Source organism: Ranitomeya variabilis, chromosome 6 (genome assembly GCF_051348905.1).
Source record: "Ranitomeya variabilis isolate aRanVar5 chromosome 6, aRanVar5.hap1, whole genome shotgun sequence".
NCBI lineage: Eukaryota > Metazoa > Chordata > Amphibia > Anura > Dendrobatidae > Ranitomeya > Ranitomeya variabilis.
In genome coordinates this window covers 403,492,458-403,515,857 of record NC_135237.1, presented here as the reverse complement: position 1 = coordinate 403,515,857, position 23,400 = coordinate 403,492,458, and the positions used below count along the sequence as shown (strand labels likewise).

The 23,400-nt window shown below is 43.6% G+C and overlaps 1 protein-coding gene across 6 annotated transcripts in view; it reads right to left on the bottom strand.

Moving 5' to 3' along the window:
- Window positions 1-23,400, bottom strand: part of PIEZO2 (piezo type mechanosensitive ion channel component 2) — a 737,984-nt gene that overhangs the window by 324,970 nt on the left and 389,614 nt on the right. For all 6 annotated transcript variants that reach the window (XM_077270184.1, XM_077270188.1, XM_077270185.1 and 3 more), the window contains exon 5: window positions 14,395-14,557. In XM_077270184.1, coding sequence (XP_077126299.1) covers window positions 14,395-14,557 — 163 coding nt within the window. The remainder of the gene's footprint in view (window positions 1-14,394; window positions 14,558-23,400) is intronic.

Sequence of the window (23,400 nt, the reverse complement as noted above, 5' to 3'; positions counted from 1 at the left end):
TATGCTAATACACCATAAGTGGTTGAAAACTACTTTTGAGGCACAGTGCAAAGATCAGAAGGGAAGGAAAGCAATAAAGTAGTTCAGATTTTGCTGGAATAGTTTGAGGGTGCCATGTCCCATTAAGAGTGACTCTGAAAAGCAGAACCCTTCCACAAGTGACCCCATTTTACAAACTAAAGCCTGCAATGAATTCATATAGGGGTGCAGTGACTATGTTGACACCAAATGTGCCTCATAGAATTTTTTATCTTTTGGTAGTTAAAAAAGAATGATTACATTTTTACCATTAAAATGATGATTTAGACCCAAGTTTTTAATTTTTATAAGGGCCAATAGGGAAAAATGGACCTCACAGTATGTTGTGTAATTTCTGAGTACGCCAAAACCTACATGTAATCGGGATACACTTTTTAGGCACAGCGGAAAGCTCAGAAGCGAAGGAGCACAATATTGTAATGCAGATTTTGTTGCTATGGTTTGCGGGTGACCCACTGGAAAAGCCCCTGAGCTGCCAGAACAGCAGAACCCCCACATAAGTGATCCTACTTTACATACTACACCTCTCAATGAATTCATTTGAGGGTGCAGTGATCATATTGATACCATGAGTGTGTCACAAAATGTTATACCTTTGGGAATTGAAGAGAAATAATTAAATTTTAACCACAAATATTTAGATTCAGACCTAAATTTTACATTTTCACAAGGAGAAATGGGTAACAATGGCAACAAAATGTATCACACAATTTCTGCTGAAAGTGGCAATATCTCATTTGTGGCTGTACAGTACTGTTTAGCAACACAATGAGAATCGGGAGGGTAGGGGCACTATTTGTCTCTTGGAGAACAAATTATCATAGAACAGTTTGCGGATTCTATATACCGTATATACTCGAGTATAAGCCGACCCGAGTATAAGCCGACCCCCCTAATTTTGCCACAAAAAACTGGGAAAACTTATTGACTCGAGTATAAGCCTAGGGTGGAAAATGCAGCAGGTACCGGTGAATTTCAAAATTAAAAATAGATACTCCATACCGTTCATTATGGCCCCATAGATGCTCCACTTAAAGCTGTGCCATATATAATGCTCTGCACCATTGCCCCATAGATACTCCACATAAAGCTGTGCCATATATACAATGCTCTGCACCGTTGCCCCATAGCTTTGCCAAATATATAATGCTCTGCACCGTTGCCCAATAGCTGTGCCATATATATAATGCTCTGCACCGTTGCCCCATAGCTGTGCCATATAGTGCTCTGCACCATTGCCCCATAGCTGTGCCATATAGTGCTCTGCACCGTTGCCCCATAGCTGTGCCATATAGTGCTCTGCACTGTTGCCCCACAGCTGTGCCATATAGTGCTCTGCACCGTTGCCCCATAGCTGTGCCATATAGTGCTCTGCACCGTTGCCCCATAGCTGTGCCATATAGTGCTCTGCACCGTTGCCCCATAGCTGTGCCATATAGTGCTCTGCACCGTTGCCCCATAGCTGTGCCATATAGTGCTCTGCACCGTTGCCCCATAGCTGTGCCATATAGTGCTCTGCACCGTTGCCCCATAGATAGCTGTGCCATATAGTGCTCTGCACCATTGCCCCATAGCTCTGCCATATAGTGCTCTGCACCGTTGCCCCATAGCTGTGCCATATAGTGCTCTGCACCGTTGCCCCATAGCTGTGCCATATAGTGCCCTGCACCGTTGCCCCATAGCTCTGCCATATAGTGCTCTGCACCGTTGCCCCATAGCTCTGCCATATAGTGCTCTGCACCGTTGCCCCATAGCTGTGCCATATAGTGCTCTGCACCATTGCCCCATAGCTGTGCCATATAGTGTTCTGCACCATTGCCCCATAGCTGTGCCATATAGTGCTCTGCACCGTTGCCCCATAGCTGTGCCATATAGTGCTCTGCACTGTTGCCCCACAGCTGTGCCATATAGTGCTCTGCACCGTTGCCCCATAGCTGTGCCATATAGTGCTCTGCACCGTTGCCCCATAGCTGTGCCATATAGTGCTCTGCACCGTTGCCCCATAGCTGTGCCATATAGTGCTCTGCACCGTTGCCCCATAGCTGTGCCATATAGTGCTCTGCACCGTTGCCCCATAGCTGTGCCATATAGTGCTCTGCACCGTTGCCCCATAGCTGTGCCATATAGTGCTCTGCACCGTTGCCCCATAGCTGTGCCATATATATATATAGTGCTCTGCACCATTGCCCCATAGATGCTCCACATAAATCTGTGCTGCTGCTGCAATAAAAAAAAACAAAACACATACTCACCTGTCTTGCTTGCAGCTCCTCGGCGCCATCTTCCCGTCGTCTCTCTGCACTGACTGATCAGGCAGAGGGCGGCGCGCACACTATATGCGTCATCGCGCCCTGTGCCTGAACAGTCAGAGCGGAGAGACGCCGGGAAGATGGCGCGACGCCCGGCGTGTGGAACGAGGACAGGTGAATATGTAATACTTACCTGCTCCTGGCGTCCCGCTCCTTCCCCCTGCCTGTCTTCGGTGCCGCAGACTCTTCCTCTGTCAGCGGTCACCGGCACCGCTTCATTAGAGAAATGAATAGGCGGCTCCGCCCCTATGGGAGGTGGAGCAGCCTATTCATTTCTCTAATGAGCGGTCCCACGTGACCGCTCAGGGGAAGAGGCTGCGGCACCGAAGACAGTGTGACAGGCAGGGGGAGCGCCAGGATCGCCGGGACTAGGTAAGTATATGACAGTGCTCACCCGCCGACCCCACCACCGATCATGACTCGAGTATAATCCGAGAGGGGCACTTTCAGCCCCAAAATTTGGGCTGAAAATCTCGGCTTATACTCGAGTATATACGGTACACAGCCCCTATGTGCCAGTGACCTTATTTGGGAGATTCCACCCCTCTAGGAATTTATCTACAGGTGTAGTGACGAGTTTGACTGTATGGATAATTTCCAGAAACAAGCAGCAGTGTATGTTATTGAGTGAAAATTGCAAATCTGCCAGTGAAGTGCTCATATGTTGTCGTGCTCACACATTATGCCTAGCTCATGCTTCCAGAGACAAGAACTTGTAGATTAAATGGGTTTTCATCGCTACAGAAATGCTAAACATGTGGATGTTAAATGTGGTTTAGGCACACTATGGGGTCAGAATGGAGGAGGGGGTATTTGAATTTGGAAGTGCATAATGTCCTGCATTTCTTTTGGGTGGTGAGGAGCCATAGCACTTTTTCCAGAGCCTTTGAACTACCAGTAACATGGAAACTCCGTATATTTCCACTTACAGACATCAGAAATGAGTGACGACTTATTTTTTTGAGGATTGTGTTGAAGCTTTTATTGGGAACATTTTACATAACATTTTGGATCACAACTATCCTGCGCTCAACACTGAGCACTTACATCGAGTTTCCATCTAAATTTCCAAATGATTTGATTCAGATGAAACCCCCGATGGATCCATTCACTATAGTGAGGCAGCAGAGTTACTGTAATAATTATAGGGGATAACTCAGGAGACTCTTTGCGTGGAACAAGACAACTACAGTACACAGTTTTATAAGTGGTAAAGTCTATATCATCACATGGTGATTCAAACAGGTGCAGAGAGAATCTCAAGTCCACAACACTTGGAGTAAATATTAAATGCAGCTTAGCAGTCTATAGGAAACTTCAGAGGAAAATGCAATCACGCAGAAAGTCTATGAATCACAATTATTCTTGAGGATACTTGACATGAATAAGTCCTTGCTTAGACCAAAACACAGATAGATATGCTATAAGGCAGTTCAAATAATATCTTAGCTCAACCAGCGAGGCCTGGGTAATAGTCTCAGGTTCTTGCAGAGCAGAAACAGCTTACATGTCCAGCAAATGCAGATGGAAGTAAACACGAGCAGCAGATGAAGGAGGATTACTGGAACTGGTGTATGCAGCAGGAACTCAGAGCAGAGTAGCAGGATAACCCTACAGGTTCACAGGAGCAGGTATATAGCCACGGAGTCACCAGAGGTCAGGAGCTGGATGCAAGGCAGAATACTCTAGCACAGACTGAAGGCTGGGGTGGAGTTTTATAGCAGGAAGACAGTGCACATGAGACCAAAGACGCCATCTTGGAAAAGGGCAGTAATGCACAAAAGGTAATAAAAAATGTTCAGAGTCCTGACAGTTACTCTGGACTCTGTCTGCCCTCTGTTTAGCGGCGTCTTTCTTTTCAGAGGTGCATAAAACTGTGGCCGACCACACTTTTATGGACGCTTAAAAAGACGGATATCATTGGATCATAGGCAAGACGGCATCCAGAGTTTGCCTCATTATAGAAGGCAATATGAGGCAATGAGGTAATTATTTAAGAGATTTACACAGAAACCCCTGTGTAAGCGCCAAGCCTTACTGCGTTCTTTGAGAAACAGAATGAACAAATCAATGTGAAGAATTGGTTTTATATATTTCTTTTATGGTGCCTCTCATGTGGTAAAAGTGATTAGTCGATTTTATTCTTTGGGTCGGTGCGATTACAGCGATATCAGATTTATATAGGTTTTTTTACATTGGGCTGATGTCACACACTAAAAGAAACTATTTTTTTTGCAAAGTAAAGTTTTTGCATCACCATATTTTGAGAGCTATAGTTTTTCTATATTTCTGCCGGCAAAGTCATTTAAGGGCTTGTTTCTTTGTGCGACAAGTTGATGTTTTTATTGGTACCATTATAGGGCACATAACATTTCTTGACCGCTTTCTATTGCGATTTTTAAGATGCAGAATAAACAAAAACCAGCAATTCAGATTTTTTTTTTCCTTATGCAGTTTACCGTGTGGTAAAAGTGATAAAACAGCTTTATTTTTTGGGTCAGCATGATTACAGTGATTCCACATTTTTATATTTTTTTATGTTTTGCCACTTTTACACAATAAAAACTATTTTATAGAAAAAATAATTGTTTTTGCTATATTCTGAGAGCTATGAATTTTTTTATTTCTCTGCTGACGGAGCTGTATGGCGGCTTGTTTTTGTGGGATAAGATGTTTTCAGTTATACAATTTTCATTTACGTTCAACTTTTCAATCGCATTTTACTCCACTTTTTTGGCAGTATGATGAAAAAGCACAGTTTATTTTGACACATTTTTATTTTTTATGCATTTAACTGAAGAGGCTAAATAGTGTGACAGTTTTATAGGTCGGTTTATTCCGGTAGTGGCGATACCAAGTGTGTATTTTTTTGATTATTTTTTTTTACATAAATATACATATTTATTGATTTAATATTTTCTTCACTGTGTTTTATTTATTTCATGATTTTTTTTTATTTTTTGTAAGTTAAAAAAAAAAAATGTATTTAGTCCCTCTATAAGACTAACTTTTATTAGTCTGATTGCTGGTATTGTGGACTGCAATACATTATACCTGTCAGTGCTGCAATGACAGAAGCCTCCAAGACCATGCTCTGAGCATGGTCTAACAGGCTAGCCATAGCTGGGTGACCTGGCAATGATCGCCTTTGCGATGACATTGCAGAGGCACTGATCTGGAAGAAGAGAGATACCCCTCCCTCTCTCTTGTAAATGCTGTAATCGCAGCATTGAGGGGGATAAATGGCCCAGGGCGGTGAGGGCATTGCTCCTGGTAGTGACAGCCAAGACTCAGCTTTCACTTAAAGGGACTCTGTCACCTGAATTTGGAGGGAGCAATTTTCAGTCATATGGGCGGGGTTTTCGGGTGTTTGATTCACCCTTTCCTTACCCGCTGGCTGCAATATTGGATTGAAGTTCATTCTCTGTAATCCGTAGTACATGCCTGCACAAGGCAATCTTGCCTTACGCAGGCGTGTACTATGGAGGACAGAGAATGAACTTCAATCCAATATTGCAGCCAGCGGGTAAGGAAAGGGTGAATCAAACACCCGAAAACCCCGCCCATATGACTGAAAATTGCTCCCTCCAAATTCAGGTGACAGAGTCCCTTTAAGCCAAGCTCCCGGCGACAATAATACGGGTGAAGGGGTTAAAAAGAAAACAAACAAAAAACACCCATGCATTGGGTGAACACAGCCCTTTGGATGCATTCAGCATATGGGCTGGTGGCAAATGTGACGTGTATAGAGTCTAAAGGCTATACGTGTAATTCATTGCAACATCTGCATGTGTTACATGAGGATTATGATTTGCTGCAGATTTTATCCTTCAAAATAAGTGATAATTGTCCAATGCAGAAAAGAGCTGTCAATCATACCTTATGCATTGAGAAAGTTTTACTATAATTATAAGCTTTCCCTAGGATTTCCTCATCGAAATTAGATGCCACTTTAGCATTTATTAGTGACAAATCTACTTAAAGCAGCATAAACTTGTCCTATTTCATTTAGTTATCTGTTATGGTAAAACTAATAGGATTATGATTGGCACGATACTGCATATCAGGGGTTATAAGCTACAGTTCTCATACAGTCTTGCTCATTTATTAATGCAGACATAACTGGAGTCTCCAAAAAAGATGTGGTACATTGTACAATCAGACTAAAGAAAAATATGGAAGCAGTAAGTAATAAAAGATCTGTACTGTATAACATATGCATTGAGTTTGAATGTGTTTTGAAGAAAAGGGTATTTAATGAGTAAGATAATTATGTGTTACATCGAAGCAGACTTTTAATATGCAGTATTTCATGAAGTAAAACATTCTGCCAGATATCAGGCTTTTATCCAAGTCATTACCACCCTATTGGTTGCATACTTGGAGCTAACTTCCCTCCAGGCACTTTTATTAGGATTCTGAAATGTAAAGCAGGTGAATTGAGCTGGAAAGTATCCCAGGCCCATAAGTGCAATGCAAGTCTTAAGATACAGAGGTGGTGAAAGATTATTTCACAGCTGCAAGTGAAAATAAAGCAGTCATTTCTTCAGCAACCAGTGATTTATGGTGCAGTATGTGCACAGTCTGCCATATAGAAAGCTATTCAGATATTCTACAAATGTGCATAAAATTAATGTGCCATTGTCATTAGGTGAGCATATCTTTCAGATCACATATCAATGGAAGCTTTCTACTAAGGATGAGGGAACGTGCTCTGGTAACATGTTATCCAAGCATGCTTGGGTGTTATCTGAGTATCTTGGGCGTGCTCGAATAATATGTTCGAGTCCCTGCAGTTGCATGATTCATGGCTGTTACATAGTTACATAGTTATTAAGGTTGAAGGAAGACTTTAAGTCCATCTAGTTCAACCCATAGCCTAACCTAACATGCCCTAACATGTTGATCCAGAGGAAGGCAAAAAAAAACCCATGTGGCAAAGAGTAAGCTCCACATTGGGGAAAACAATTCCTTCCCGACTCCACCTACGGCAATCAGACTAGTTCCCTGGATCAACGCCCTATCAAGGAATCTAGTGTATATACCCTGTAACATTATACTTTTCAAGAAAGGCATCCAGTCCCCTCTTAAATTTAAGTAACGAATCACTCATTACAACATCATACGGCAGAGAGTTCCATAGTCTCACTGCTCTTACAGTAAAGAATCCGCGTCTATTATTATGCTTAAACCTTCTTTCCTCAAGACGTAGAGGATGCCCCCTTGTCCCCGTCTCAGGTCTATGATTAAAAAGATCATCAGAAAGGTCTTTGTACTGTCCCCTCATATATTTATACATTAAAATAAGATCACCCCATAGTCTTCGTTTTTCCAAACTAAATAGCCCCAAGTGTAATAACCTATCTTGGTATTGCAGACCCCCCAGTCCTCTAATAACCTTGGTTGCTCTTCTCTGCACCCGCTCTAGTTCAGGTATGTCTTTCTTATACACCGGAGACCAGAACTGTGCACAGTATTCTAAGTGTGGTCGAACTAGTGACTTGTATAGAGGTAAAATTATGTTCTCCTCATGAGCATCTATGCCTCTTTTAATACATCCCATTATTTTATTTGCCTTTGTAGCAGCTGTCTGACACTGGCCACTGAATATGAGTTTGTCATCCACCCATACACCCAGGTCTTTTTCATTGACGGTATTGCCCAGAGTTTTAGAATTAAGCACATAGTTATACATCTTATTACTTCTACCCAAGTGCATGTCCTTACATTTATCCCCATTAAAGCTCATTTGCCATTTATCAGCCCAAGCTTCTAGTTTACATAAATCATTCTGTAATATAAAATTGTCCTCCCCTGTATTGATTACCCTGCAGAGTTTAGTGTCATCTGCAAATATTGAAATTCTACTCTGAATGCCCCCTACAAGGTCATTAATAAACATGTTAAAAACAAGAGGGCCCAATACTGACCCCTGTGGTACCCCACTGCTAACCGCGACCCAGTCCGAGTATGCTCCATTAATAACCACACTTTGTTTCCTATCCCTGAGCCAGCTCTCAACCCACTTACACATATTTTCCCCTATCCCCATTATTCTCATTTTATGTATCAACCTTTTGTGTGGCACCGTATCAAAAGCTTTTGAAAAGTCCATATACACTACATCTACTGGGTTCCCTTGGTCCAGTCCGGAACTTACCTCTTCATAGAAGCTGATCAAATTAGTCTGACATGAACGGTCCCTAGTAAACCCGTGTTGATACTGGGTCATAAGGTTATTCCTCTTCAGATACTCCAGTATAACATCCCTTAGAATGCCCTCCAGGATTTTACCCACAGTAGAGGTTAAGCTTACTGGCCTATAATTTCCGAGTTCAGTTTTTGTCCCCTTTTTGAATATTGGCACCACATTTGCTATACGCCAGTCCTGTGGTACAGACCCTGTTATTATGGACTCTTTAAAGATTAAAAATAATGGTCTATCAATGACTGTACTTAATTCCTGCAGTACTCAGGGGTGTATCCCATCCGGGCCCGGAGATTTGTCAATTTTAGTGATTTTTAGACGCCGCCGTACTTCCTGCTGGGTTAAGCAGGTGACACTTCATGGGGAATTTTTGTTATCACTGATCATATTGCCTGCCATGGGATTTTCTTGTGTAAATACTGATGAAAAAAAGTCATTTAGCATATTGGCTTTTTCCTCATCCTCATCCACCATTTCACCCAGACTATTTTTAAGGGGGCCAACACTTTCATTTTTTAGTTTCTTACTATTTATGTAGTTAAAGAATATTTTGGGATTATTTTTACTCTCTCTGGCAATGAGTCTCTGTCTCAATTTTTGCTGCCTTGATTTGCTTTTTACAGAATTTTATTTTCTGTATTTATTTAATGCCTCATCACTACCTACTTCCTTTAATTCTCTAAATGCTTTCTTTTTGTCACTTATTGCACCCCTTACAGCTCTATTTAGCCATATTGGTTTCCTCCTATTTCTAGTATGTTTATTCCCATACGGTATATACTGTGCACAGGTCCTATCCAGGATGCTAATAAACGTCTCCCATTTTCTTTGTATATTTTTATGTCTCAGGATATCGTCCCAGTTAATTGCACCAAGATCATCTCTCATCCGTTGGAAATTTGCCCTCCTGAAGTTTAGTGTCCTTGTCACCCCTAGACACAACACATGCAGGGATTGTCTGTTTGTTAGGAAATCCCCACATGTGTTCAGGCCGTCTAACAGCTGGGAATCACGCAGCCACAGGGACTCGAACACAGTATTCGAGCACGCCGAATATACTATACCACCTGAGCATTCTCGGATAACACATCATCCGAGCACATTCGCTCATCACTACTTTCTACTGATGCTTCTGGAAAGTCTAATTGAATACGAGACATGTTCTGTCTTTCACAATTATAGCAGTGCTGCTATAGCACACCTTCTCAGCTTATGAGATAACACTTCCTGTGGGGCGGGCCTCTGGTACATCAAGAAGTTAAAAATGATGGAGAAGACGAAGGCAACTGGGAAGCATTTATAAAAGTTGCAGGGACTATGACTTACCAGTAAAGGGGTTATCCCATCATCCTAAACTTGTAAAATTTCAATGTGCTAGTAAAAAACAAGCAACTTTGCAAATTACCACCTATTAAAAATCCTCTCGAACAACATTTCTGCTTGGGTTCGCCCATCTCTACCTACATGCTCTTTGATATAAAGATCTCAAGATGGCTCCTGCCAGCTTCACTGCCCTTCTGTTCCTTTCTCAGTTATGAGAAAAAGTTCTAGGAAAAAAGGATATACAGCGGCACATCAATGTCACTAATCCAAACTGCTAATAGTTAATTATAAGAACAAACCTTTAAGCCCTCAACACACATGGACGTACCTGTATGTCCATGCTGGGCTCCACAAGTGTGGATGGAGCTAAGGAGCAGATGCACGCAATTTATTAATTCAGCATCTGTCTGTAACAGCAGAAGCTGGAGCTAGCTCTGATCACTGCTGTTTAAACATTTGGCTTCCATTGTCAATTATTGACAATTGCATTTAAAAGGAGCAATTCACAGCTCCCTTCAGCCCCCCATAAAGTGATCATTTGGTGCTAATAGGTCACCATGCCAGGTTCAGGTCTGTTATTTTAGCACTCCCATGAGGCTCAGCCATAGGTTGGGCTATATGAGAGACCATCTGTTAGGTGTCAGGATTCTCCCACTGCATAGGGAAGATCCCAAGCCTCGTGTGCTTCTGCGGTCTCCCATTCCATGTCAGCCACAGCCACAGCTGCTCAGCAAAGACATTGGTCTCAGTGCCTTGCCCAGACTAGTGCCGTTCGCTTGGTTACTGCTGGTCCTCCAGCCAAAGCTATAGTAACTAGCAATAGGCAGTGGTGAGCAGGCGTTCCAGAGGCTAAGTCCTCTCATTGGTGGTCGGTCGTCAGCTGCTCGGGTGACGTGGCAGTTCCGGATTGGTCCACGAGCAAGACCCTGTCTGGGTGGACTAAAAAGTAAAGTTAAATACTTAAGGAAAAAGAAAATATGCCCCCTTTTTTAGTTTAAAAATAAAGAAATATATAAAAATACAACTGATATTGCAGCATCCATAAAAGCCTGATTTATCAAAATATAAAAGAGAATTGCAGTTCTTATGACGCTGGACACCCTTAAAACTCCAAGAAATGTAATGAATAGGTTGGATGTTCTGATAAGTGGTATATCAATTCTTTCTGGTGATGGAGCATTGTGGGTCACACTGTGTAATATGCTATATGGCATAAGACAGCAGTATTATATTTTTCTAATAAATATTATAAATAAATATTAGATAAGTAGCTAGTAAATAACTAACTAGCATAGCACTATAAACACAGAAACCTGTGGTAGTACAGAGTTAAAAGGAAGAATTGCTTTATTAATAGAAATCTGATTAAAATGTCTGCAACAAACTGTTGTTTATCCATGACCTCTTCATCACCAACAAACTCTCCTTCCTTGCCATCACTCACCCCCTCTGACTCAGCCTCTCCAGCTGAACTTTCCTAAGGTGGATTCCATCTCTCTCACTCTTCTCGCCCCAGCAACAAACGTAGTGGAGGAGTTGGCTTGCTCCTGTCCGATACCCTGCTCCTTTACCCCAATTCCGCTACCACCCTCCGCTACTGTTCCCTCGTTTGAGGTTAACACTATCTGCATTTACTCCCCCTCCAACCTCCAGCTGGCTGTCATCTACTGCCCCCCAGAACAAGCCATCTCCACCTTTCTTGACCTCTTCACCACCTGGCTACTTCACTTCCTCTCTGATGACATCCCCACTATCATCATGGGTGACTTCAATATCCCCATTGACACTTCCACCTCAGCCGCCTCTAAACTTTTATTGCTCACTGCCTCACTCAATGGTTCTCTGCGGCCACTCACAAAGATGGTCACAAGCTGGACCTTATCTTCACCCGCTTCTGTTCCCTTACTAATCTCACTAACTCACCCTTCCCCCTGTCTGACCACAACTTACTGACATTCTCTTCCCTCTCCTCTCCTAGTGCACAATCCCCACTCCACAAACTCACTTACCTTTGCAGAAATCTCAAATACCTCAATTTACAATCACTCTCTGAGTCCCTTCTCCCTCTTCCAGACATAGCTTCCCTTCATGACAAAGATGATGTTGCCACTTTTTATGACACCACAATAACAGCAACACATAATTCAGCCGCCCCCCTCACGCAGAGCAAAACTCGTACAATCAACAGGCAGCACTGGCTGACCAGCCTAACCAAAGAACTGAGATGGGCTTCTGGGGTTGTTGAGCGGAGATGGAAGCGATCCCGCTCTACCGAGCACTTCATCACATACAAGCAGTCCCTTGTCAGCTTCAAGTCCATGCTCAATATCGCAAAACAAACTTACTTCTCATCTCTCATATCCTCCCTGTATCACAACCCTAAACAGCTTTTCAACATTTTCAATTCTCTACTCCGTACCCCAGCACCTCCTCCCTCTCCTCTCATTAATGCTGAAAACTTTGCCTCCTTCTTTAAGCAGAAGATCAATAAGATCAGAAAAAGGTTTGGCCCGCAGCCCCCAATGCCCCTATTAGCTGCTCAGCCCTGTTCCTCCAAAACCAACTTCTCCACATGACAGAAGATCAGCTTTCCACCCTCCTGTCATGATCACCACTTGCACGCTTGACCCACTCCTGTCCCACCTCATCCCTAACTTTGCCACAGTCTTCATCCCAAGTCTAACACACCTCTTCAACCTCTCACTAACAAATGCTGTCTTTCCCTCATCCTTCAAACATGTCTCCATCACATCAATCCTCAAAAAGCCCTCCCTCGACCCATCCTCTGTATTTAGCTATCGCCCGATATCTCTTCTCCTTTACGCCTCAAAGCTACTCGAACAGCATGTCCATCTTGAACTATCTTCCCACCTCTCCTCCTGCTCCCTCTTTGACTGGTTACAATCTGGCTTCTGACCGCATCACTCAACTGAAACTGCCCTAACTAAAGTTACCAATGACCTACTAACCGCCAAGAGAAAGCGACACTACTCTGTCCTCCTTCTCCTGGACCTGTCTTCTGCCTTTGACACTGTGGACGATTCCCTCTTGCTACAGATTCTCTCATCTCTTGGCATTACAGACTTGGCCCTATTCTGGATCTCGTCATATCTAACAGACCGAACATTCAGTGTCTCACTCTCCCACACTACCTCCTCACCTTGCCCCTTGTCTGTCAGTCTTCCTCAAGGCTCAGTTCTAGGAATCCTACTCTTCTCCATCTACAACTTTGGCCTGGGACAGCTCATAGAATCCCATGGTTTGCAGTATCATCTCTATGCTGATGACACGCAGATCTACCTATCTGGACTTGACCTCACCTTCTTACTCGCCAAAATCCCATGATGTCTGTCTGCTATCTCAGCCTTCTTTTCTGCTCGCTTTCTAAAATTGAACATGGACAAAACTGAATTCATCATCTTTCCCTCATCTCACTCTGTCCGTCCACCAGTCCTATGCATCAATGTCAATGGCTGCTCACTTTCCCCAGTCCCACACGCTCGGTACCTCGGGGTGATCCTTGACTCTGCCCTCTCTTTCAAGCCACATAACCAAGCCCTTGCCTCCTCCAACCGACTCAAACTCAAAAATATTTCCTGGATCCGCGCATTCCTTGACCAAGACACCACAAAAACACTAGTGCACGCCCTTATCATCTCCCGCCTTGACTACTGCAACTTCCTACTCTCTGGCCTCCCCTCTAGCACTCTGGCACAACTCCAAGCCATCCTACACTCTGCTGCCCAACTAATCTACCTGTCTGCCCACTATTCCCCAGCCTCTCCCCTATACCAAGCCCTTCACTGGCTTCCTATCGTCGAGAGACTCCAGTTCAAAACCCTTACTATGACATACAAAGCCATCCACAACCTGTCTCCTCCATATATCTGTGACATGGTCTCCCAGTACTTACCTACATGCAACCTTCGATCCTCTCAAGATCTCCTTCTCTACTCCCTCTTATCTCTTCTTCCCACAACCGCATACAAGACTTCTCCCGTGCTTCCCCCATACTCTGGAACTCTGTACCCCAACACATCAGACTCTCACCTACCACGGAAACCTTCAAAAAGAACCTGAAAACCCACCTCTTCTGACACGCCTACAGCCTGCAGCGATCCTCAATCTACTGAACCACTGCACAACTAGCTCTACCTTCTCCTAGTGTATCCTCACCAATCCCCTGTAGACTGTGAGCCCTCGCGGGCAGGGTCCTCCCTCCTTCTGTACCTGTTAGTGCCTTGTTTTTGCTCATGTTTATTGTATTTGTCTATATTTGTCCCTTTTCACATGTAAAGTGCCATGGAATAAATGGCGCTATAAAAATGTATAATAATAATAACAAAAAAGCAGAGACACAATGTCCACTTTACTAAATTTTTCATATCATTTAAAAAAAATTTAAATGTGAATACATACTGTATGAATTGTAACTGGTCATTTACAGTATATTCATATTCTGCTTCAGAGTTATAGTTTATATGATGATAAAGCAAGAAATTCATCTCTACTTACCAGTTCTTCATTTACAAACTGTGCGTTGTATTGTGCATCTTCCTCAGTTAATGATTTTTGGACAAGTTTCTTGCAAAACAGCCAAGTGGCCAAACTGGCAATAAACATACCAATATCTGGTACAAAGACTCGGATCCCATTGCCAGGATCTGCTCCCTTTACACTGTAAAGAAAGAAGTAGATATTTTATTGTCAATAAGTAGAAATAAAATACTGAATCAACCAATAAATTGGAATGAACTGTAGAGATTCTAACCCAAACACTATGGTAATATAGTTTGTGTAAGTTTACAATGAGAATGTAACTATATATTTTACTATTCTTCTGTCTCCATCTTCAACCCTCTGAAGATGTCAAATGAACTACTAAGATGCAAATAATGTAAGACCTGTAGAATGATTGCTAACAGTATTGATTGAAAAATAGATCTATCTACTGCAGAGCATCTTTTCTGCTGCTGTGTGCGATTGACACAGCCTCGTGTGTTATACACTGAGTGATATTTAACTCCATGCGAGCTATCACTCGCTGTGTTGTTCTGCCATTGTTCATATTAGCTGCAGTTTTCCATCTCTGCACGGTGGATCCCGGGTTGCGATCGCACTTAATCTTAATTCATATTTTACTTAGTGTGATCTGCCAACCCTAACAGTATCTTATCGCCAGGGTCTGGCTAGCAATGGCGGACAAGCAGCGTTTACAGCGATACATCCAGCAGCTGGAGGGCAGGTTATCCGCTCTAGAGCGCACTACTACAACTGTGGATGTTACCGCAGTAGCGGCTCAGGCGCCCAGTGAACCTGCGTCCAGAGTTTTCACTGCCACCTCTGTTCCGTCTCTCACACACTTTCCCCTGCCCGATAAGTTCTCGAGGAACAGCAGAGTCTGTCGGGGATTCGTGAACCAGTGTACTATTTATTTGGAGCTACTGGCATCACGTTTCCCATCAGAGCGGGCTAAGGTGGGGTTTGTGGTTGGTCTCTTTATTAACGGACAGGGCGTTGGAGTGGGCTACGCCACTGTAGGAGCGCAATGACCATGTGGTGCAGAGTGTCTCTCGTTTTCTGAGTGCTCTGAAACAGGTCTTCTTAGGACCTCGTGTTACCCACGAATCCGTGCTCCTACTTTTGGCATTGACCCAGAACTCCTCCATGGTCAGCCAGTTTGCCATCCAATTTCGGACTTTAGCAACCGAGTTGGAGTGGTTGGATAAAGTCCTAATTCCGGTCTTCTGAAAGGGGCTAGCTGATCAAGTAAAGGATGCTCTGGCCACTAGGGAGATTCCTGCCACACTGGAGGACCCTATAGCAGTCTCTACCCGCATCGACCTTCGGCATGCCGAACGAAAGTTGCAGTGAGCCCAGTGTAGGCAGAGGTTTAGACTGGCTCCAAATTTTGCCAAACCTCTGGAGTCTTCGGCTCAGGCTAGCGAGCCCATGGAAGCCATGGGGGTATCGAGAGGGGAATCTAGGTCTTGTTCCATTCGCACACACCTGACCTGCCCTTTCTGTAGGCAGGTAGCCCACTATGCCAGCAGGTGTCCCCAGCACCCAGCAGCAGGGAAAACGACTGCGTCTATTTGCTATTGGAGGAGGCTCACTAGACACAGTGGAGATGTCTTCCAAACTAACTTTTAGGGCAACACTTTCTTATGGATCGACCTCCCAGAGGTTTGCGTGGACTCTGGGGCTCAGGTGTTATGATCCTAGTGGCAAGGATCGCAAGTAGGACTAGCTAATGTAACTAAACCGACTACAAACTCTGGGGAAGTGGTAACTGAATTGACCGCAACCTGATCCTATCCGCAAACAACTATAGGCAGCCGTGGAACGTTACCTGAAAATCCTAGACGTCTCTTCATGGCCTGAGAAACTGACTATTCCTAGAGGGAACGAAAGTCCTCACTTGCCTCAGTGAAATGACCCCAAAGATATAGAATAGCTTCCCACAAATATTAACGGTGAGTTAAGGGGAAAGCACAAACGCAGAGATGAAATTAGATTTAGCAAATGAGGCCCGCTAACACTAGAAAGCAGAAAATAGAAAGGGAACTGTGCGGTCAATTAAAAACCCTATTGAAAATATCCACGCAGAGATCGCTCGAGCCCCCGCACCAACTAACGGTGCGGGGGAAGCAACTCTGTACCCCAGAGCAAACCAGCAGAAGAAATCACATATTAGCAAGCTGGACTAAACTCATCATACACAGAAATCATATTGCAGACTGATGAGCAAAAAATAATTAAACAGAACTTAGCTTCTCCTGAAGAGACTGAAACCGAAGATAATCAGGAGTAAACAGAATAGCACTGAGTACATTGACAGCCGGCAACAAGTGGAAGTGAAACAGAGCTAAATAGGAAACTCCCAAGTGAATAACGAGGCAGCTGATCAGCCACAGACCCGCAGGATAACAAACAAAGCCACCAGGGGGAGCCCAAAACAAAAGTCACACAATACAACCTGTGACCACAAGAGGGAGCCTGAAAACAGAGTTCACAACACTCAGGGTAATTTTATGTCCTCCACTTTCGCTCAATGGCACGCAATACCTCTCTAGTAAAGCTCACCAAGCTGATCACCATCTGGGTGGTAAATGGCTCCGCTCTATCCTCTCAGATCACACATCAGACCATTCCTCTCTCCCTTGCTATTTCTCCAAAACATCAGGAGATAATTTCCTTATTGGTCATTCCTGAGGGTATAGACAGAGTATTATTGGGTATACCTTGGTTGCATCACCATTCACCTCACATTGACTGGTCTACTGGGAACATATTAGGATGGAGTAGGTCGTGCGAGGGACAGTGTCTGGGGCCCCAGGTTCTGGTCGGTTCATCCAAGGTCACCACAGATCTAACCTCTCTCCCTAAACATTATTGGCATATGCAGATGTGCTCTCTAAAAAAGCCTCTTCCGCCTCATCGCCCATATGACTGTCCTATTGACCTCTTGCCGGGTTCTGAGCCTCCTTGGGGGGCGCATTTACCCACCATCTCTCCCAGAGACTGAAACTATGTCCCAATATATCAGGGAGAATTTGGATAGAGGGTTTATTAGGAAGTCAGTGTCTCCTGCTGGGGCAGGCTTCTTCTTTGTTCAGAAGAAGAATGGGGAACTTCGTCCATGCATTGACTGTGGGGGGTTAAATGCTATTACCATCAAAAATAAATACCCTCTGTCTCTCATCTCAGAGCTCTTTGACAGACTGCAAGGGGCTAGGGTATTTTCTAAGTTAGATCTACTTGGTGCATACAACTTAATTCGTATTCGAGAATGGGATGAGTGGAAGACTGCGTTGAACACTCGGGACGGTCATTACGAGTATCTGGTAATGCCGTTTGGTCTCTGAAACGCTCCTGCCGTCTCCCAAGACTTTGTTAATGACATCTTTCGGGAGTTGCTATCCACCTCAGTAGTAGTATATCTGGATTATATACTTATTTATTCTCCAGATATTGATACTCACCGAAGAGATGTCTGTAAAGTCTTCGAACTCTTACGAGCTAATTCCCTTTTCGCTAAGTTAGAGAAGTGTGCGTTTGAGCAGGAGTCTTTGCCTTTCCTGGGGTATATTATCTCGGCCAAGGGGTTGGCCATGGATCCTGCAAAACTGGTCTCTGTGATGAACTGGCAAGAGCCGCATTCCCTAAAAGCGGTGCAGCGCTTTATGGGGTTTATCAACTATTATCGGCAGTTCATTTCACATTTCTCTACCCTAGTAGCTCCTCTGGTAGCCACCACAAAGAAGGTAGCTAACCCCATGCAGTGGTCTGAGGAGGTCTCCAAAGCTTTAACTTCAGTGAAGTCCCACTTTGCTAGGGCTCCTGTGCTACATCGGCCCGATGTGGATAAACCCTTCATAATGGAGGTGGATGCCTCTTCCCTCGGTGATGCAGCAGTTCTATATCAGAAGGATGCTCAAGGTCGGAAACACCCATGTTTCTTCTTCTCTAAGACCTTCACACTGGAGGAGAGAAACTATTCCATCGGGGACAGGGCGTTACTGGCCATGAAGTTAGCCTTTTCTGAGTGGAGACATCACCTTTCAGGTGTTTACCGACACAAGAATCTGCTTTATTTGCAGACGGCCCAGCGTCTGAATTCTCACCAGGCCAGATTGTCCTTATTCTTCTCCAGCTTTAACTTCACCCTTCAGTTTCTCTCCAGAGAGAAGAATTTATGTGCCGATGCCCTATCCCGTTCCGTTGTCTCTTCCGAGGAGGGGGACGAGCCACGGCTTATTGTCCCATCAGAGAGTCTTCGGACAGTGGCTCCGGTGTCTCTAGAGCAGGTGTCCCCGGGGCAAATCCTATGTTCCACCTAACCTGCGCCTGGAGGTCCTATCTTGGGATCACTCCTCCAAGGTGGGAGGGCATTTTGGCATCAAGAGGACCACTGAGCTGTTGGCGAGAACTTATTGGTGGCCTGGGATGGCACGTGACGCAAGGGATTACGTTCAGGCTTGCGTTTCATGTGCCAGGAATCCGTCTTTCTGGCAGGGACCCGCGGGCTTGTTGCATCATTTGCCGGTGGCAGATAGGCCTTGGGAGATGGTCGGAAAGGATTTTATTGTGGTTTGGCCCAAATCTCATAAAAACAGACTTATTTGGGTGGTCACCGACCATTACTCCAAAATGGTACATACATGTGGGGATTCCCTAACAAACAGGCAATCCCCATATGTACTCAGGCTGGCTATCAGCTGCAAATCATGCAGCTATGGTGACAGAAACTAAATCTCCGAACACATCCAAATACTCAGAGATCACCCGAGCATGCTAATCTAAAATGTTCTGGAGGGTCAGGGCAGCAAGGGTTACTATGGATTTGCAGAAATTAACAGTGGAATTGTCACCAGGTTTTTGCCACCTAATCTGAGAACAGCATAAAATAGAGACAGAAAATCCACTTACTGGGCTGCTTCCTGTAGTTTTGGTAAAAAGAATATCACTAGAGGACTAGTAAACCTGCTGCCATGTAGTCCTGTATATTCATGAGCTCTCTATTACTCCCACATCCACCACTGATTGGCAGCTTTCTGCCTATGCAGTGCATACAGAAATCTGCCAATCAGAGGTATGAATGGGATTATACTGCTAGATCTGCAACAGTGATTTTATCAAATCTGCATCAATCAGTAAATTAAGTGATACTTCGCTAGAATTAGGGGCTCTGGTCCTATATCATGCTACTCTCAGATGGAGTAAAATCTGCTCACAGATTCCCTTTAAAACATTCCTGTTAGCTCACCCTAGACAATTATCATGCACGGAACCTCCTTCTTTAGTTATAAAACTACTTTCAAAAGAAGCATAAATTACTAATTTCTTGAACTATTTGAATATGCAAATTGCCTCTTCTGAGAAAAAGAGGACTTAACTCTATAGCGCCACCTGTTGATAGTAGCGATCCTACAAGTCACAATCAACCCTTTAACGAGTCGTGCAATATGACTTGGGATAAAAGCCAAATCAGGTATGTCACTCTCCATAAGGAGAAATGTTACCCCTTAGACCCTTGAACTATTTGCACATTTTCCAAGATAGCTTTGCCTGTCTCTATCCTTTCAAGCTGATTCCCCGTAAGCAAAGTCAGTATTCCTGTTAGGGAAACATTTTCATTGTTTTTATTTTTAAATAAAAGACTAGAATAATTGGAAATTCAGGGGCCAGTTTATGTTTATATTGCTGTTACTAATTTAAAAAAACAAAAAAACAACATAAATAATTATGTAAGTGTATAAAGTTCTTCTTATTAACGTTGATCCAGTTGTTCCACACTAGGGATCAGGAGGGAAATATTTTCTCTTCAGGGTGGGCAGGACATGTATTATGGATGAACTTAAGCCCCTTTCGGCTGGCGTCACACACAACTTATAAAAATACGGTCCGTTTTTCTCAGCCAAGATTCTCAGAAATGTTCCCCAACAGTGATCCGTATGTCATCTGTGTGCAATGCGAAGATTCGATTTTCTCGCATCTAAGCATCCGTGTGACATCCGTATGGCGAGATTTTCACACCAGCTTGAAAAATGGGCATATAATGGATCCATGGCCTCAAATATTCGTAAAAACATATATATATATATATATATATATATATATATATATATATATATATATATATATATACACATATATATATATATATATATATATATATATATATATTGTAGGGGTTGTACTCGCTCAGGTGCGAAGGGTGACACTCAGGAGACACGTTTCATTAAAAGTTCACAGGGTTTATTGCTCCATAAACCACATTGCAACAGGAACAACAGGTAGACAGTCCTACGTCAGACAGATGATTCCTCAATGTCCATAGTAGAGCTCCGCACTCTCAGGTCTGTGGGCACACAGACTGTGCTATGTCCAGCACATAGGCTCTCCAGCCTAAATATGGTCTCTGTGTGTTGTTCAGGACGTCTGTCCCCACGTGGAACCGTCCAACACACAGGCCACTCTGCTGTGCCCAGCCAGGACACATGGAAGTGTGTCCACCCTGACAGACTCCCACACACTCACACCATGTGCTACACACACCTCCTTTACATAGGTGTAACCACACCCAGGTACCTGTCACATGGCCTTACGTGTTCAGACACGCCTCTTTGGGTGGGTTTGTAGGTGACTGAACCCACCCATCTCTCCAATCACCTGGAAGCCTTCCCAATGTAAACAAATCCCTCAGCAGTAGATCTGCTTGAGCAAAACATACCCAGGCTTCCATCACAGGGCCACCCACCTCTGCGATACATACCGTCCATTGATCACATGACCAGTCGCTATGCCACAATATACATATATACACTCACCGGCCACTTTATTAGGTACACCATGCTAGTAACGGGTTGGACCCCTTTTGCCTTCAGAACTGCCTCAATTCTTCGTGGCATAGATTCAACAAGGTGCTGGAAGCATTCCTCAGAGATTTTGGTCCATATTGACATGATGGCATCACACAGTTGCCGCAGATTTGTCGGCTGCACATCCCAAAGATGCTCCATACAAGGCAGGATGGATCCATGCTTTCATGTTGTTTACACCAAATTCTGACCCTACCATCTGAATGTCGCAGCAGAAATCGAGACTCATCAGACCAAGCAACGTTTTTCCAATCTTCTACGGTCCAATTTCGATGAGCTTGTGCAAATTGTAGCCTCAGTTTCCTGTTCTTAGCTGAAAGGAGTGGTACCCGGTGTGGTCTTCTGCTGCTGTAGCCCATCTGCCTCAAAGTTCGACGCACTGTGCGTTCAGAGATGCTCTTAGGCCTACCTTGGTTGTAACGGGTGGCGATTTGAGTCACTGTTGCCTTTCTATCAGCTCGAACCAGTCTGCCCATTCTCCTCTGACCTCTGGCATCAACAAGGCATTTCCGCCCACAGAACTGCCGCTCACTGGATTTTTTTTCTTTTTCGGACCATTCTCTGTAAACCCTAGAGATGGTTGTGCGTGAAAATCCCAGTAGATCAGCAGTTTCTGAAATACTCAGACCAGCCCTTCTGGCACCAACAACCATGCCACGTTCAAAGGCACTCAAATCACCTTTCTTCCCCATACTGATGCTCGGTTTGAACTGCAGGAGATTGTCTTGACCATGTCTACATGCCTAAATGCACTGAGTTGCCGCCATGTGATTGGCTGATTAGAAATTAAGTGTTAACAAGAAGTTGGACAGGTGTACCTAATAAAGTGGCCAGTGAGTGTATATATATATATATATATATATATATATATATATATATATATATATATATATATATATACAGTGCCTTGCAAAAATATTTCGCACCCTGGAACTTTTCAACCTTTTCCCACATATCATGCAATCATTGCATATCAGTAAGATTTATATATGTCCCCAGCCTATAATGTTAATAGTGTGCGTGTGTGTAAAATTTTGGAGCTGTAGTTGTTAAATTAAAGGATTAATTCATGGAAAAAACTGGCGGGGGCTCCCGCGCAATTTTCTCCGCCAGAGAGGGAAAGCCAGTGACTGAGGGCAGATATTAATAGCCTAGAGAGGGACCATTGTTATTGCTCCCCCCGGCTAAAAAAATCTGCCCCCAGCCACGCCAGAACAGGCACATCTGTAAGATACGCCTATTCGGGCGCTTAGCCTCTCTCTTCCAATTGCCCTGTGGCGGTGGCATATGGGGTAATAAGAAGTTAATGTCACCATGCTATTGTAAGGTGACATTAAGCCTGGTTAATAATGGAGAGATGTCAATAAGACACGTATCCATTATTAATCCAACAGTATGAAAGGGTTAAAAATACACACACATTAAAAATGAAGTCTTTTAATGAAATAATGAAACACACAGGTTTAACATCTTTATTGCACTCTCAATCCAAGCGAAGCCCTTGTTCTTCTGTAGAAAAATGCAAAATAAAAAAACAACAATATCCCATACCTGTCTGCCGTACAGTCAAGTCCCACGCAGTCTTTTCTGGGGTGGCTGGGGCAGATTTTTTAAGTTGGGGGGGCAATAACAATGGTCCCTCTCTAGGCTATTAATATCTGCCCTCAGTCACTGGCTTTCCCTCTCTGGCGGAGAAAATTGCGCGGGAGCCCACGCCAGTTTTTCCCATGAATTAATCCTTTAACACCTACAGCTCCAAAATTTTACACACACACACACACTACTAACATTATTAGTCAGGGACATATATAAATCTAACAGATACTGTATGTAAACCATGTCTCATATCCTGTCGGGCTCTGCAATGATTTAGCAAAAGCCAACAATTGAATTATCGGCTATTCTGCTATCTAACTCTCTATGAAATACAAAGATATATATACTGTATATGTGTGTCAATGACATATATAGATATATCTACCTACCGTATATACTCGAGTATAAGCCGACCCGAGTATAAGCCGACCCCCCTAATTTTGCCACAAAAAACTGGGAAAACTTATTGACTCGAGTATAAGCCCAGGGTGGAAAATGCAGCAGCTACCGGTGAATTTCAAAATTAAAAATAGATGCTCCA